The sequence below is a fragment of the Lycium barbarum genome, chromosome 8 (assembly GCF_019175385.1).
Source record: "Lycium barbarum isolate Lr01 chromosome 8, ASM1917538v2, whole genome shotgun sequence".
Lineage (NCBI taxonomy): Eukaryota > Viridiplantae > Streptophyta > Magnoliopsida > Solanales > Solanaceae > Lycium > Lycium barbarum.
The window spans coordinates 1,511,740-1,527,326 of record NC_083344.1 but is presented as its reverse complement, the minus strand read 5'-3'; the positions used below and the strand labels follow the sequence as shown (position 1 = coordinate 1,527,326).

The 15,587-nt window shown below is 36.9% G+C and overlaps 3 protein-coding genes across 3 annotated transcripts; 1 reads left to right on the top strand and 2 right to left on the bottom strand.

Moving 5' to 3' along the window:
* The first annotated feature begins 6,619 nt into the window (after positions 1–6,619).
* On the top strand, positions 6,620–7,627 carry LOC132606044 (uncharacterized). Its single transcript, XM_060319353.1, has one exon. It carries the CDS (start codon positions 6,620–6,622, stop codon positions 7,625–7,627), a length of 1,008 nt encoding a protein of 335 aa, XP_060175336.1.
* A 2,160-nt stretch (positions 7,628–9,787) lies between these two features.
* On the bottom strand, positions 9,788–11,146 carry LOC132604922 (uncharacterized). Its single transcript, XM_060318278.1, has 2 exons — positions 10,808–11,146; positions 9,788–10,214 (listed from the first exon to the last, which is right to left on the bottom strand). Exons 1-2 carry the CDS (start codon positions 11,076–11,078, stop codon positions 10,177–10,179), a joined length of 309 nt encoding a protein of 102 aa, XP_060174261.1. The 5' UTR covers positions 11,079–11,146; the 3' UTR covers positions 9,788–10,176.
* Positions 11,147–13,080: 1,934 nt separating this feature from the next.
* LOC132606042 (uncharacterized) lies at positions 13,081–15,318 on the bottom strand. The gene is made up of 2 exons (XM_060319352.1): positions 14,886–15,318; positions 13,081–13,241 (listed from the first exon to the last, which is right to left on the bottom strand). Exons 1-2 carry the CDS (start codon positions 15,316–15,318, stop codon positions 13,081–13,083), a joined length of 594 nt encoding a protein of 197 aa, XP_060175335.1.
* Positions 15,319–15,587: the final 269 nt, after the last annotated feature.

The window sequence follows — 15,587 nt, the reverse complement described above, 5'->3', positions numbered from 1 at the left end:
GTCTTTATCCTAAAATTTAGAAAATTCATAAAGTTAAATCCTGATTCGGCCCCGCTTCACTCTATGTGTCTCTGCCATTGCCAAAATAGGATTTAAACCACACACAAAAAAAAAAAAATGGAATATCACCCAAAATATCAAAATATAAGAAGACATAAAATAAAGTAAAAACAAATGTAATTAGCAGCTTTTGACTCAGAGAGAAACAACAGTAATTAGAGAAAAAAACGATTTCATGGAATCTTGAAAAATTACAATTACATGAGTGTCACATATAAGTTCTCTCTCATTTGTAACACTCAATGTTCCCTGTAATTTTTATCCTTAATTAATATAACAAACTCTTATCAACCAAAAAAAAATTGCAAGTATACTAGTGGTAAATGAATGAATAAGAAAAACAACTGCTTTATTCTTCTTTTCCTATATTTGCTATACTAAGGAATGTTTTGCATCCTTTGGTCAACTTCATGGTTTTTTGAAATTTGTCAGTTTCTCGAGTTTTTCTGCGAAAATAGAAGATAATAATATATTAGAAAATGAAAACAAGACAACTTTTTATAATCAGGTCAATTATATGTAACTTTACTTGTAAATTTCTATGATAAACACTAATTCATAGTCTGATAATAACGAGTTTAAGTATTTTTCACTCAAATGGTGTTATGATCCAGCCCCAGCCCAATGTCACACAACCAATTAATGGGCCGAGAAGCAACTGAACTGGAAGCCCTGCACAAAATCTTGTTTGGGACCCAAGCCCAATTAATAACTAGCTAAAAGGATTAGGGCAATTCGCAGGATTGCCCTTCTTTTGGAATGGTCTTTAGTTTTTGCCGCTCAAAATGTTGGTCTTTAATTATTGTCCTTCGCGTTGCAATCCTAAGCTTCGCGTAGAAATCATGAGGTTCTGGGTTCGAACCCTGCTCAAACATAAATTAAAAAAAAAAATCACAAAGCAAGGCTTGGGTCAATATTTTTCAAGTACACGCGGCCTAAGCCTTAGCTTGATTTTTTTTTTTTAATTTATGCCTGAGCGGGGGTTCAAATCCAGAATCTCAGGTATAAAACCATTTTTCAAGCGAAGGGCAAAACTTAAAAGACCACAAATATGAAGGGCAATATTTGAAGACCACCCCAAAAGAAGGGTAACCGGCGTAACTTTTTGAAAGGATTACAGTTGAGAAGAACAGTTTATGCATTTGTGATTATGCTTAGGCAAAGACTGTGCTTCTCATCCCCAATTCTCTTCTTTCTCATCTTCTTCTGAATATCCTTTCATTGTTCTCTTAATTCCTAGTTAATTGTTGTTCTTAATTCCGTTAGTGTTTTCTATATTTAAGTCAATAGCGGATCTAGAATTTATAAGTCGTAGCTGCTTCACTAATTTTGATATACGTTTTACAATGATCATAGAAACCAAACATGGGTGCTCATGGTCACTTTATTGGCATTTTAAAATATTCTCACGCATATATAATACAATTTAGCTAAACCCAATGGGTGCTTCAGCACCCATAACTCCATACATAGGTCCGCCACTGATTTTAGTGTAATTTCATTCAATGATTACTATTACATAAGTGTTTGTGTTGAGAAATTCAAGCTGTTAAAAATAGTGTGAAGTAGCCAGTGATTACACAATTATGATTATTTACGAGGTAATAACATGTATGATAAACATTAATATTTGCAATAGGCTAACTACATAGTTAGACTACAAAAATCTTTAAGTTCTTAGTGTAACTTAAATTCGGTAAACTATAACTAACGTATGTTATATTTATCACAAGTTAAGACTAGGGAACAACCATAAAAACACCCTCAAATATTTCTAAAATTCTCAACTACACTCTTATTCTTTACGGCATACCCGGATCGAGAAATGGACCAAAATCATCCATAATGTTTGGGTTTGGATCAAAATCATACATATTCTTTCACATGAAGCACTAATAGTACATTATGTTTGCATAAGTGGTGCACTTTTAGTCAAACTCCCAAATAAATTTAACGGAAAAGAACGAAAATGCCCCTGAACTTTTAGAAAAGGTATAAAAATATCCTTTATTCATCTATTTTGCTAAAACTACCCCTCAATTCAACTTTTTGGCTCATTTATTCCCCTTGACTAACGGACAACACTATTTTTTAAAAAAATAAATAAATTGCACATGACATTTTATTACTGAAAAATTGATTTATTTTTTTAAAAAGAAATTTGAAACCTTAGAATTTTTTTAAATTTGTTTTTTTTTTAAATTTGGAAAACTTTTTTTTAACGAGTAAAACCTTGACTAACGGACAACACTAATTTTTTTTCTTTTCAAAATGTGAAAAATTAGATTTTTATAAAAATCTGAAAAAATTAAATTTTTTATGGAAAAACTGTGTTTAAAAAAAACCATAAAACTATCTTCTTCTTTTTTTAAATCTAGAAGAAAATTATGGAGTATTAGTTTTGCACATTTTACTTAAAAAAACAATCAGTTTTTCAGATTTAAAAATTTTCTAAAAAAAAAATGGGGTTTCCACCCGTTAAAAAAAGTTTTCCAAACTTAAAAAAATTCCACATGTTTTAATGAAAATCCAATTCTGTTTATATGTATATATATATATATATATAAGGCTTACTACATTTGTTTTTTAAAGAAACGGATGTTGAAAAAATATTTTTCCTTATTCTACAAATAACGAGTTTTCAGATTTATTTTTAAAAGAATAAATCAATTTTTCAGTAATAAAATGTCATGTGCAATTTATTTATTTATTTTTTAAAAAAATTAGTGTTGTCCGTTAGTCAAGGGGAATAAATGAGCCAAAAAGTTGAATTGAGGGGTAGTTTTAACAAAATAGATGAATAAAGGGTATTTTTATACCTTTTCTAAAAGTTCAGGGGCATTTTTGTTCTTTTTCGTTAAATTTATTTGAGAGTTTGACTAAAAGTGCACCACTTATGCAAACATAATGTACTATTAGTGTTCCATGTGAAAGAATATGTATGATTTTGATTCAAACTCAAACATTATGAATGATTTTGGTCTTTTTCTCTACCCAGATCCGTGTTAAAGCGGTGACATACACGCTCTAATATGTGCATATTTTATTATTATTATTTAAAAAAAATATCTTATTCATTTCCTTTTTCTTTTTTTTTTTCTTATTCAAATCATCTTTTTCTTTCCTTTCATTACCTTACTCGATGAAACGAGAAGCCTTGCTACCTCCTCCTTATCTCTCTTCTGTTTCATTTAAAATAGTTCAGGGGGTTATATGTCCACAAAGAATAAGTGTGTAGAGAATTTCGGACAAGTTTGAGAGTATGTGTTTTTATGCATGTCTTTACCCTTAAAACGATCCTAAAATATAAGGTAAAAATCCTTTGTTTATTAGATATATAACTCTGATTTGATTTTTTTAATATAATTTACGTACTATCATGTGTTAAAATTACACTGAATGCACAAAAAATAATTACCTTTGAGCAACTTAGCATTGCACTCAGTGTCACACTTCATCTCACAATAAGTGTGTCCGGATCCTGCATTGGAGCATTCCTTCTCACAATCATTGACACAAACTGAGTATTCATTTGCAGCAGTTTCAAATGCATTTTTAAAATTTTCTCCATTACTTTCCTCATCAGCTTTAGAGACATGCACATATGACGAAAACACAACAATGCAAACAAGAAACACTACAACAAGCTTCTTTGATACCTCCATTTTTAATTTTTAATTTATTTTGTTAGACTTTTATTTATCTATTGAATCTCCTATTTATAGGTGTTTTGGGACTTTAAAATACCTCAAATTAAATTGGTGGTATATCCAATTTTGTAGGAAATTTCTGTTTGTGCTTGTGGTAATTCTTTGGTTGGTAATGAAGACTTAGTTTACTAAAATTTAGGAATTGTTACAAATTATGATTTGTCTAGAGTACATAATTTAATAACATCAAGACTACTTCAAAGTTAACTAGCAAGGTCATCCATCATTTTTTCTCTTCCCTATAAATATGCTTTAAATTTGGATTTCCCGCTTCATGTATTAATGGGAGAATTGGATTTTTGATCCTTTACAAACTTTATTTAGTTTTACAACCTTTTTACAAGAAATCTAATTTTATGAAAATATGATATACCCAATTCGTCCAAGTTTGAGTGGATCAAATACCCACATATTTATTAGCTCGGCTCATTTGATCTGTTGTCCATCTAAAAGTTGGGTTGATTTGAGCTAAATATGTAGCTTAAATTGACTCATGAGAGGTATGCGTCATATATAAACCTTAATAAAGAAAAGGGATAATTCCAAATTCTTCCCTCCAAATTTGCCCTTGTAACATATAGTTTCGTTGTATGTCTTCTTCATTTTAAAGTTAATGGATTATTCAAACCAGAGGCGGAACCAAGAATGGAAGACGACAGGGACAACACCAAAGGCAGATGCACGTTAGTCGAAGAGATGTCATGCACAACCGTCTTAAAATTTTACTAACACCCATAGACCTAATGTACTAGCGTATAATTAAATATAAATTAAATGGTACATTTGCATGAAACTCATGTTGTGGACTGGTGGTGGGCACCCCTTTATAAGCAATAGGTTGTCTGTTTGAAACCAGGCAACAACGCCTTCTTTTTATGCATTTTTTTCAATTATTGCCTTCTTTTTTTATGCATTTTTTTTTCAATTATCAACTAAAAACGAAAATGAAAAATAAATCTTGCAGCCTAGGTTCGAACTCGGGTTGCGTGGCCAAGAACAAAAGCCTAAGGGCACGCTGACTAAATGGACCACTCCAGCAGATATGCTTGAGGGATATTTTTAAATATATGATAAACATTTAAGATATATACACATATATATAGAGTATTTTCTGAAGTTATCGGAGGCACGTGTCACCTCTCATAATACACTAGGTCCGCCTCTGATTCAGACCACATACAAAAATTATCAAGGATGCCGATTATGGAATCGGAAAAATCATTAGGAAATCGGACTATTTCTAGATACTAAGTCGTCAGTAAATGCTAATAATCGCCACCAAAGGTTCTTGTGGCAACCCAAGGGTCGTTGGCTATAATGAGTGAGTGATAGTTTTTAGTAGCGACAATTAAGAGTCATGACCCATCTAGGGCCGCCACTGAAGTGGAGCTACAATATAGCTTACGGGTTTGGTCGAACTCAGTAGGTTTATTCTAAATTATAGGCCATCTTAAGAAATTATTAATTTAGAATCTAGAAATTTAAAAGAACATAAACCCCGAATTCATTAACTTCAAATTTTGGCTTCTCTTCTGCCTAGAGTGGTGACCGAGGCGCCATTAAAAACTTACAATAGCGATAAAATAGTTGCCACAGAAAGTTTTCCCAGTGTTTATAGCAAATAAGGTCACCACGAAGCCTACTTTATGTGGCAACAAGGGTCGACACTAAGGCCTCATGTCTCCATACTGCTTGCACAACCAGTATGGAGAGGATTTCGTATGCACGTCTACTTGTCAAGATGGACATTACAAAACCTCTGCCAAATACACTAAAGTTACAAGACCCGAATGGAAAAATGTTTGAGCAGCCTGTCACGTTTGAGTGGAAGCCAACATATTGCCCAACATGTTTGCAAGTGGGTCATGTATGCGAACCTAAAGCACCTGCTAACAAGCATGTAGTGGAAGAGGAGCCTAAAGCACCTACTAGGAGACATGAGCATGGTGCAAAAAATGTAAAGAACTGGCAAAAACGAGATGCAGAACCCAACCAGCAGGGTGCTGCAAGCTCCAATAACCAGCAGGAGAATAATCTTGCTCCAAAAGCTCAGATGGGGAATACTAAGGCACCAAACAAACAAGTGCAAAATGACCAGCAACAAGGGATTGTGACTGCAAATGTATTCAGCCCATTAGAATTCTCTCCAATGCAACAGAGAAATACCCAGAGGATGCTCCAACAGAGACAAGGTGGTCAGATTGGCACAGTGGTGAGACCTCCTGATTCTATTAGTTCCCAATGAAGATGATAGCCTGGAATATTAGGAGCCTCAATAAAGTCTACAAGCAGACTGAGTTAGTGAAGTTTATTAAGCAAAATAATGTAGGTATGATAGCTATATTAGAACATAAAATTGCTGAAGCACATGCTAGTAGAATTAAAAACAAAATAGCACCAGGCTGGGATGCTTGCTAGAAATATGATGGTACTTGGAAGAGTAGATTATGGATCCTATCGGACACAAATTGGCTGAGGTTTCAACCCATAGATATCCAAAACCAATTTATTCATGGAAAAGTTATGGTTCATGGCATACAGATGGAATTTCATAAGACATTTGTGTATGGTTTGCATACCATAGCAGATAGAAGACCATTATGGGATGCAATAAGGGATATTGATAGCAGGCTACAGGGCCCTTCGGTGATCCTAGGGGATTTCAATCAGTAAGGGAAATAAATGACAGAATATATGGGAATCCAATATAGGAATTTGAGGTAGCTAACTTCAATGCTTGTTTATTGGACACTGGAATTACTAAATTGAAAACATTAGGCAGAAGATACACCTGGCCTAATAATCATACTTGGAGCAAGATAGATTGGGTCCTAGTGAATAGAGTATGGATGACAAACTACACTCACTTGGAAGCTGTTGCACTTGACCCCCACTGCTCTGATCACTCCCCATTGGCAGTGGAAATTACAGATTATCCAATAAGAGAACCTAGACCTTTCAAGTTTTTCAACCACTTGGCTGATCACCCTGACTTCTTGGAGATTATACAACAGACATGGGCACATACTAGTAGAGGAATGGGAATGCAACATATCTGGTATAAGCTGAAGAAAGTTAAGCAACAATTGAAGCTCCTAAACACTAGAGAATACTCAAAAGTGAATGACAATGTGCAAAAGTACCGGCAGGAACTGGCTGCAGTCCAAATACAAATGAGGGATCCAACCATCCTGGCTATGATGACTGAGGGAGAAAGAGAGCTGAGACAACAACTAGAGAAATGGGCAACCATTGAAGAAAGCATACTGAGACAAAAGTCTAGAGTTAGATGGTTACAGCTAGGTGACTCTAATAATGCATACTTCTTTGCTTGCATGAAAGGCGGGGTTGCACAAAATCAAATCAGACAGCTAAACACCCTGACAGGAGCCACTATCCAAAATGAAAAAGATATCGAAATAAAGATCATAGGGTTCTATAAGCAACTGTTGAGGTCCTCAGTAGCTCAATTGCCAGTAATTCACGAAGAGGTATTATCAGAGGGCCATGTGTTACAAAGAGAACAACAACTAAAACTTATGCAACCTGTTACAAGTGAGGAGATAAAGGATGCACTCATGGGTATAGATGATCACAAGGCACTTGGCTATGATGGATACAATGCACTTTTCTTTAAGAAAAGTTGGGAGGTGGTGGTGCAGGGTATAACAAATGCAGTCCTGAGATTCTTCAGCATAGATGAACTCTATAAACCAATCAACTGCACAGCTGTAACACTTATCCCCAAAATCAAAAACCCAATGACAATAAAAAAGACTTCAGGCCCATTTCATGTTGTACAGTACTATACAAAGTCATATCCAAAGTCATTACCAACAAACGACAGACAGCAATGAACAGTTTGGTTGATCAAAGCCAAGCAACTTTCGTACTAGGGAGGGTTATTACTGACAATGTAATCCTAAGTCATGAACTAGTGAAAGGCTATGGAAGGAAGGGGATTTCTGCTAGGTGCATGATCAAGATAGATATGCAAAAGGCCTATGATTATGTGGAATGGGTATTTATAGAGCAAATGCTTCAAGGGTTGCATTTTCCAGCAAAGTTCATCAAATGGATAATATTATGCCTTACTACAGTATCATACTCAATCACCATCAATGGTAAACCTTCAAACCCTTTTGTGGCAAAGAGGGGACTGAGGCAAGGAGACCCCATGTCTCCCTTCCTCTCTGTGCTTGTTATGGAATACCTGAGCAAAAGACTAAAAAGAGTCACAAGGAACCTTGATTTTAAGTACCACCTCAAGTGTGCTAATACAAAAATTATCCAGCTAGGCTTTGCAGATGATTTACTACTATTTTGCAAAGGGGACACAAAAACAGTGGGACTAATGTATGAAAGCTTCCTAGAATTCTCAGTAGCTTCAGGATTAATAGAAAATGCATCAAAGAGTGCTATATACTTTGGTGGGGTGCATCCAGTCCAACAAGAACAAATCCTAGCACTACTAGGATTCCAAAAAGGGGAGTTGCCATTCAGATACCTAGGTATTCCATTGAGTTCTAAAAGACTGTCCATTGCCCAATGTCAACTACTAGTGGAGAAGATGCTAGGAAGAGTCACTCCTTGGATAGATTCCTATCGTATGCAGGGAGGGAACTGCTGATCAAGAGTGTACTGTTCTCTATACAAACATTTTGGACCCAAGTATTTGTGTTGCCAAAGAAGGTCATTAAAGATAGTTACCATTTGCAGAACTTTCGATGGACATGTGACAAAGCAGAACCAAAAAAGGCATTATTAGCATGGGATACACTATGCTATCCCAAAACATCTGGGGGGTAAATTTCATCTACTTAGAGATATGGAATAAGGCTACCATATGTAAACAACTGTGGAACCTAAGTTTGAAAAAGGACAGATTGTGGATAAAGTGGGTTCATGTGTACTATCGGGGAAGTGGGAAGATATGGGAGGCCGAATGCAAACAAGCTTCCTGGTTTATGCAAAAGATTGTCAAAGCTGGGAAGTATGTCCAACAGGCTGGACTTTAGATGTCTCAATTATTAGCCATGGAAACATTCTCAATTAGCAAGATGTATATGCTACACAGGGGCCAGTTTGAAAAAGTACCTTGGCGGAGGTTGGTCTGTAACAATGTTGGTGCACCAAAGTGGATCTTCCTACTGAGACTAGTAGCACCCAACAGAATATACACAAGGGATAGACTCGCAAAGTGAGGTGTGACAATAGCAACTACATGTCCATTGTGCAGCGTGTGTGATGAGAGTGTCAACCACCTGTTTTTCCAGTGTGAATTTTCAGCAGAGGTGTGGCAAAGACTACTACATTGGCAGGGTATACATAGACAAGTTATGCAATGGGAAGATGAACTACAATGGGCAACAGGGCACTATAGTGGAAGATCAGCACAAGCTGAAGTGTACAGAATGGTGCTAAGTGCTGGCATCTACTTTCTATGGCAGGAAAGGAACTTAAGAGTGTTTCAAAGTAAAAAAAAGGTTAGCAGAAATACTTATCAGGCACCTGGTGCAAGAAATTGTCTTTAGAGGTCAAAAATTTCCTAGACTAGCAAGTGTGTTTCAGCAGCTGAATTGGTATCCATAGTGTAGTAAGTCATAGATGAGCATAAGAACATCCTGAAGGTTGGGACAATGTCCAACCTCAGGTTATTTGCGCTGTAACTGTTTCCACTTGGTAATGAAATCATTTTATTGCCCAAAAAAAAAAAACACTTAAAACAAAATGACATAGCAACTTTCATTACCAAAAAGTCTGTGCAATACGTTTATAACACCCCATAATATATCGTAATTGTATATACAGATAAAAAAAAAGTTCCTGAATGTTTGCAATCCATTGTGATGTTTAAGATCCAAATAAAATAATGAAAGTGTAACTTCTTCCAACCTTTTGGATTTGATTTACAAACCATTCACTGATCCACCAGCCAAGTTAGATTAGGGACAGAGTTACACTAATAATTAGGCATTCCACAAAACTCATTAATTTTGATTCAAACTGTATGTTTGTGTTTAAAAAATTAAACCGAAAAAGGAATGTTGCCCAAAATATCAAGAAAATTAAGCAGACATAAAATAAAAAATAAAAACAAATGAATTTAGCTGCTATTGACTGGGGAGAAACAACAATAACTAGCAAACAAACGATTTTATTGAATCTTGACAATTACAAGCAGTGTCACAGATGAGCTCTCCCTCTTTTGTAACACTTAATGCTCCCTATTTTTTTATTGTTAATTAATATAATATAATCTTATCGACAAAAAATAAAAGAAAATTCCAAGTACAGTGGTAAATAATGAATGAATAAATTAAAATAAAAATGAGAAACCACTGCTTTGTTCTTCTTTCCCTATATTTTCTATACCAAGGAATGTTTTGCCTCCTTTGGTCCATCTTCAAGGATTCTTCAAAATTTTAAGGTTCTCGGGTTGAGCTGCGAAAATAGAAGATAATAAATTAGAAAATGGAAACAAGAGAACTTTCTATATAGTCAGGTCAATTATATGATAATTAATTACATGTAAATTTTTATGATAAATATAATTAGTCAACAATCTGATAATAATATAAGTAATTTAATTTTGCACTGACGAGGTGAAGTAGCTCGTAATTGCACAATTATGATTATTTATAAGGTAGTACCATGTATGATAAAACATTAATGTGTTACAATAGGCTAAACTACATACAGTGCATGTAAAGTTTTTGTAAGTTCTCAGTGTATATAATTTAAATTCAGTAAAATTGTAACTCTGTAATTAACATCACATATTAAATTACAGTAAAATATACTGTAAGAATCCTTTGTATTATCAGGTATATTACTTTGATTCAAAAAAATTAACGTACTATCACGTGGTAAAACAACAACATACATGTAATCCCCAAAGTGGGGTCTGGAAATTATAAAGTGTACGCAGACCTTACTCCTACCTTAGAAGGTAGATAGACTGTTTCCGATAGACCCTCGGCTCAAAGAAAAACAATTTAAAGCAGTTTGAAAAAATAAAATAAAAATATATATACCTTTAAGCACCTTAGTCTTGCAATCACTGCTACACTTTTTCTCACAATGACCATGTACAAATCCTTCATTGGAGCATTCATTCTCACACTCTTTCAAACAACCTAGGTATTCATTCATGACTTTATTAAATCCTTCTTCAAATCCTTTTTTAAATGCTTCTCTAAATTCTTCTGTATTACTTTCTTCATCAGATTTAGAGGCATGCACATATGATGAAAACACAACAATGCAAACGAGAAACAATGCAAAAAGCTTCTTTGATGCCTCCATTTTTAATCTTTTTTGTTGTACTTTTTTTTATCTGTTTTTTTTTAAATGTTATTGTTTATTTGTGTTTCTTTTTTGGGGATGATTTTTTGGTTAATGCTAATGAATCACCTATTTATAGGCAATGTGTAACAACGCCTAGTTTGAATAAGTGTCTGTCAAATGCTGGCTTTGGTAGAGCTTTGGTGAGTGTGTCCGCGAGCTGATCCGCAACATGTATATGAACAATGCGCACTTGTTTCTGCTGAACCTGCTTTCGAACAAAGTGAAAATCCACAGCAATATGCTTCATACGGCTATGGAAAACCGGATTTTCGCACAGATACGTTGCACCAATATTGTCACAGTAGATGATTGGTGCTTGTGGAATTGAAACATTTAGTTCGTGCAGCAGATTTGTCACCCAATTTGTTTCAGCCACTGCACTTGCAACTGCACGATACTCAGCTTCAGTTGATGAGCGAGCAACTGTCCGTTGTTTCCTAGATGACCAGCTTACAGGATTTTGTCCGAAAAACAGAATGTATCCAGTAGAGGAGGCGCGATCACTGACATCGCCAGCCCAATCTGCGTCAGCGTACATGTGGAGTTTAAAATCATTGGCTTTCTGAATGCGAAGACCAAGATGAATTGTTCCTTGCAGATACCTAAGCACTCGTTTGAGTGCTTTCCAGTGTACTTCAGACGGGGAGTGCATAAATTGTGACAATTTATTTACTGAGAAGCTGATATCTGGACGAGTGAACGATAAGTACTGGAGTTTTCCAAGAACTTTCCTATAGCGAGTGGCATCAGTCGGTTCTGCTCCATCATTTAGTTGGAGCAATTCAGTGGCACTCATCGGAGTTTTAGCCGACTTGCAGTCCTTCATGTTTTCTTCGGAGAGGATTTCATTCACGTAATTGGACTGTGATAGTGTAATCCCATCTGCAACACGGAGCACCTCAACTCCTAGGAAAAAATTAAGGTTTCCGAGATCCTTGATGGAGAATCGTCCAGCGAGACACATTATAGCCCAATGTACATCTGATGTAGTGTTCCCGGTGATGATGATATCATCGACGTAAACCAGGACATACAATACACTATTCGACACTGTGCGAATGAAAAGTGAGGCATCAGATTCCGACTTGACAAATCCCACATAAAAAATAAACTCCTTCAGTTCATTATACCAAGCCCGAGGAGCTTGTTTCAGTCCATATATTGCCTTCTTCAGACGACAAATATGAGAGGGGAACTGCTCGTCCTCAAAGCCCGGTGGCTGAACCATGTACACTTCTTCTTCCAGATGTCCTTGCAAAAAAGCGTTGTTGACATCAAGTTGTCGCAGAGGCCAATTCTGCTGGACAGCAATTGAAAGCACCATACGCACAGTAGTCGGTTTGACAACGGGACTAAATGTCGCGTGATAGTCAACTCCAGGTCGCTGCGTGAACCCTTTTGCAACAAGTCGAGCCTTGTAGCGATCAACTGTTCCATCAGTCTTCCTTTTTAACCTGTATAACCACTTGCAAGAGACAATGTTTTTCGTGGGGTCATGCGGTACCAATTCCCACGTATGGCTATTTAACAAGGCATCAAATTCAGTTTTCATTGCTCGTTGCCACTCTGGGTGTTTGTTAGCTTGTTTAAAAGTGGTAGGGGTAATAGTGGGGGATAGGTGAGCCATGAAGTCAAGAATGGTTTTTGGTTTGTGAATGTTGTGTTGGGAACGAGTGACAACCCGATTTGCTGGAGGAAGGGAGGTTTGCTGAGGTTCGGTTACTGGAACAGGTGCGGGGGGAGGTTGTGGGAGTGGTGTTACTGAGGCAGAGGTTAGGGGAGCAGAGTTGTGTCTTGTAGCTGCCATTTTTGTGTTTCTCCTACTGTACACAATTGGAAAAGATGGTGATTGTGGCTGTGGGACTGAACAAGATTGTTGGCGAGAATATATAGTTGGTGGGGCAGGGATTGGTGATAATGCAGGTAGTGATTGGGCTGGAGAGGAGACGTTTGAATTTCTTTAGATAACTGTTCGAGCTGGCAACGGGGGATAGGATTGGGGATCATTGAGAGAAGGAGGAGCAACAAAATTTGTTGGGGAAGAAGAGGGAGACGTACCTGGAGCAGATTCTGTTGGAGCACAGGCAGAGGAGACTGTATCTCTGTGAGCTTTGTTGTTATCTGTAGTTGGGACAAGTATAGAGTTGGGTAATTCACTTATTATAGGAGGAGAAAAAATAGGAGACTGTGTAGGGTTAGTTTCAGTGGGGTTTTCCCACGTGAGAGTTTTAAAAGTTGAAGAAATATTGGAAAATATATGTTGAAAAGGAAAATTATTTTCAAAAAAATTTACATCTCTAGATAAGTATATTTTTGAGGACTTCGGATCAAAACATTGATGACAATAATATTTTAAAGAAAAACCTAAATAAACACATGGTGTGGACCGTGGCTCTAATTTATTCGTTGAATATGGTTTGAGCCAGGGATAACAGAGACATCCGAAATTTTTTAAAGAACTGTAATCCGGATTTTGACCAAACAATATTTGAAAAGGTGATTTATTCTGTAAAAGTGAGGTTGGTAGGCGATTGATAAGATAAACTGCATGTTGACAAGCAAAGGACCAAAGAGTCGGTGGTAGCGATGCTTCGTGAAGTAAAGTTCTTGTCGTTTCAATAATATGTCTGTGCCGTCTTTCGGCAAGGGAGACTCTTTGGGGGGTGTATGGCGGGGATAAAAGATGTTCAATACCTTGAGAACTTAGGTATGGATCAAGACTTTTATATTCGCCACCACCATCTGTGTAGATGGAAAGAATTTTCGTATTAAAACGACGTTCCACTAATGCTTGAAAATTTTTAAACAACTCTTTAACTTCACTTTTATTCTTTAATGTGTAGAGCCAAGTATATTTAGTGTACTGATCAACAAAAACGCAGTAGTATAATTTTTTGTCAATCGATAGAACCGGAGAAGGGCTTCATAAATCACTAAATATTGTTTGAAATGGTTGTGTACTTGATAAAGTAAGCTGTTGAAAAGGATGGCGATGAGCCTTATTTGATGAACACGAATTACACACTAGGAATTTTTCTCGCGAGCAAGGTAGCGAGAATTTATTCAAAACATAATTTAAAACTCTTGCGTGTGGATGACCCAATCGTCGATGCCAGGTGAAAATGGATGTGTTGGTGGTGGCCAAATGCGCTTTAGGATGAGGTTTTGAAGGTGTCGGTGGCCACTCATAGAGACCGTCTTTACTCCGACCGTGCACCAACGGAGTCCGCGTTTGCAGGTCCTTCACAGAAAAATGAAAAGGGAAAAATTCAATAGAGGTTAGGTTATCTTGACAAAATTTAGAGACTGAAAGTAAATTGCGTTTAATCTTAGGAGCACAGAGAGTGTTAGAGAGTTTGAAAGCATTATTTGATGCATGTAATTGAGTTAAACCAGTGTGAGTAATTGGTATTTTGTTACCATCACCCATAGAGACCCCCTCCATGCCATTGTATTCCTGCAAGTTGTGAGGTTCAGTAGTTATGTGATGAGTTGCTCCAGAGTCGAGAATCCAAGGATTGACTGTTGTAGGGGTTCCTGAAACATAGTGAGCCTTGGCCTCCAAATGATCGTGAGATTTGGATCTACAAACACTTGCAACATGACCGTGCTTGTTGCACAATTGGCAGCGAACACCATCATAATAGTTGTTGTTGTTTGGGGATCGCCTCTGGTTGGGTGAATCAAATCAATTGTTGGATCGCCATTGTTGGTTGCTGCCCGTGTTATTGTTGGGGCGGCGATTGTTGCGATTGTGCGAGGTACCAGTCCTGTTGAATGTAGCAGCAGCAGCAGTAATCGGGCTAGGAGCTTTCTTAGACTCTTCATGTTTAAGGAAAAGCTCATGATCAAGAAGCTTTTCATAGAGTGCTTCATACGTGATAGTGGAGTCACGAGCACGGATTGCAGCTGAGATCTCACGGAATTCTGGACCTAAACCACTCAGGACTTTAACAATAAGTTCAGAGTTTGTGACCGGGGCACCTGCAGTAGATAGTTCATCAGAAATAGATCGAATCTGCTGCAAATAATCAGTGACTGGTTGGGAGTCTTTTGTGAGTCTCGCAAGCCGATCGCGAAGACTGAAAATTCTGGTTTGGGACTTGTTCGCATATGCGATGTGCAATGCATCCCAAGCTTTCTGTGCTGAATCAGCGGCAGCAACAGTTGAAGCAATTGTTGGATCAACAGATGCCATTAGTGCATTTTGGATGAGTTGGTCTTGGCGAAACCAAAGAGGAAATGTTGGATTGGCATTAGTGATTGTGTTGGTGGTGATAGTACGAGATGGGGCAGGAGTAGACCCATCTAGATGACCGTACAGATCATGGCCGTGCATAAGCATGGAAAATTGCGCTTTCCATGTTGTAAAGTTTTGACTGCCATTTAGTTTGATTGGCAATTGTGACGCCGAGTTGAATTGGATGATTGTCGCAGCGACATTGATATCAGCGTTAACGACTGTCA

Excerpts from the sequence above, each read along its gene's own strand:
- LOC132606044 (XM_060319353.1), top strand. The coding sequence starts at position 6,620 with ATGACAAACTACACTCACTTGGAAGCTGTTGCACTTGACCCCCACTGC.
- LOC132604922 (XM_060318278.1), bottom strand. The coding sequence starts at position 11,078 with ATGGAGGCATCAAAGAAGCTTTTTGCATTGTTTCTCGTTTGCATTGTT. Across the intron at positions 10,215-10,807 it reads CAAGACTAAGGTGCTTAAAG|CTCAACCCGAGAACCTTAAA; the intron begins GTATATATATTT and ends CTATTTTCGCAG.
- LOC132606042 (XM_060319352.1), bottom strand. The coding sequence starts at position 15,318 with ATGGCATCTGTTGATCCAACAATTGCTTCAACTGTTGCTGCCGCTGAT. Across the intron at positions 13,242-14,885 it reads TGCTACATTCAACAGGACTG|ATAACAACAAAGCTCACAGA; the intron begins GTACCTCGCACA and ends TCCCAACTACAG.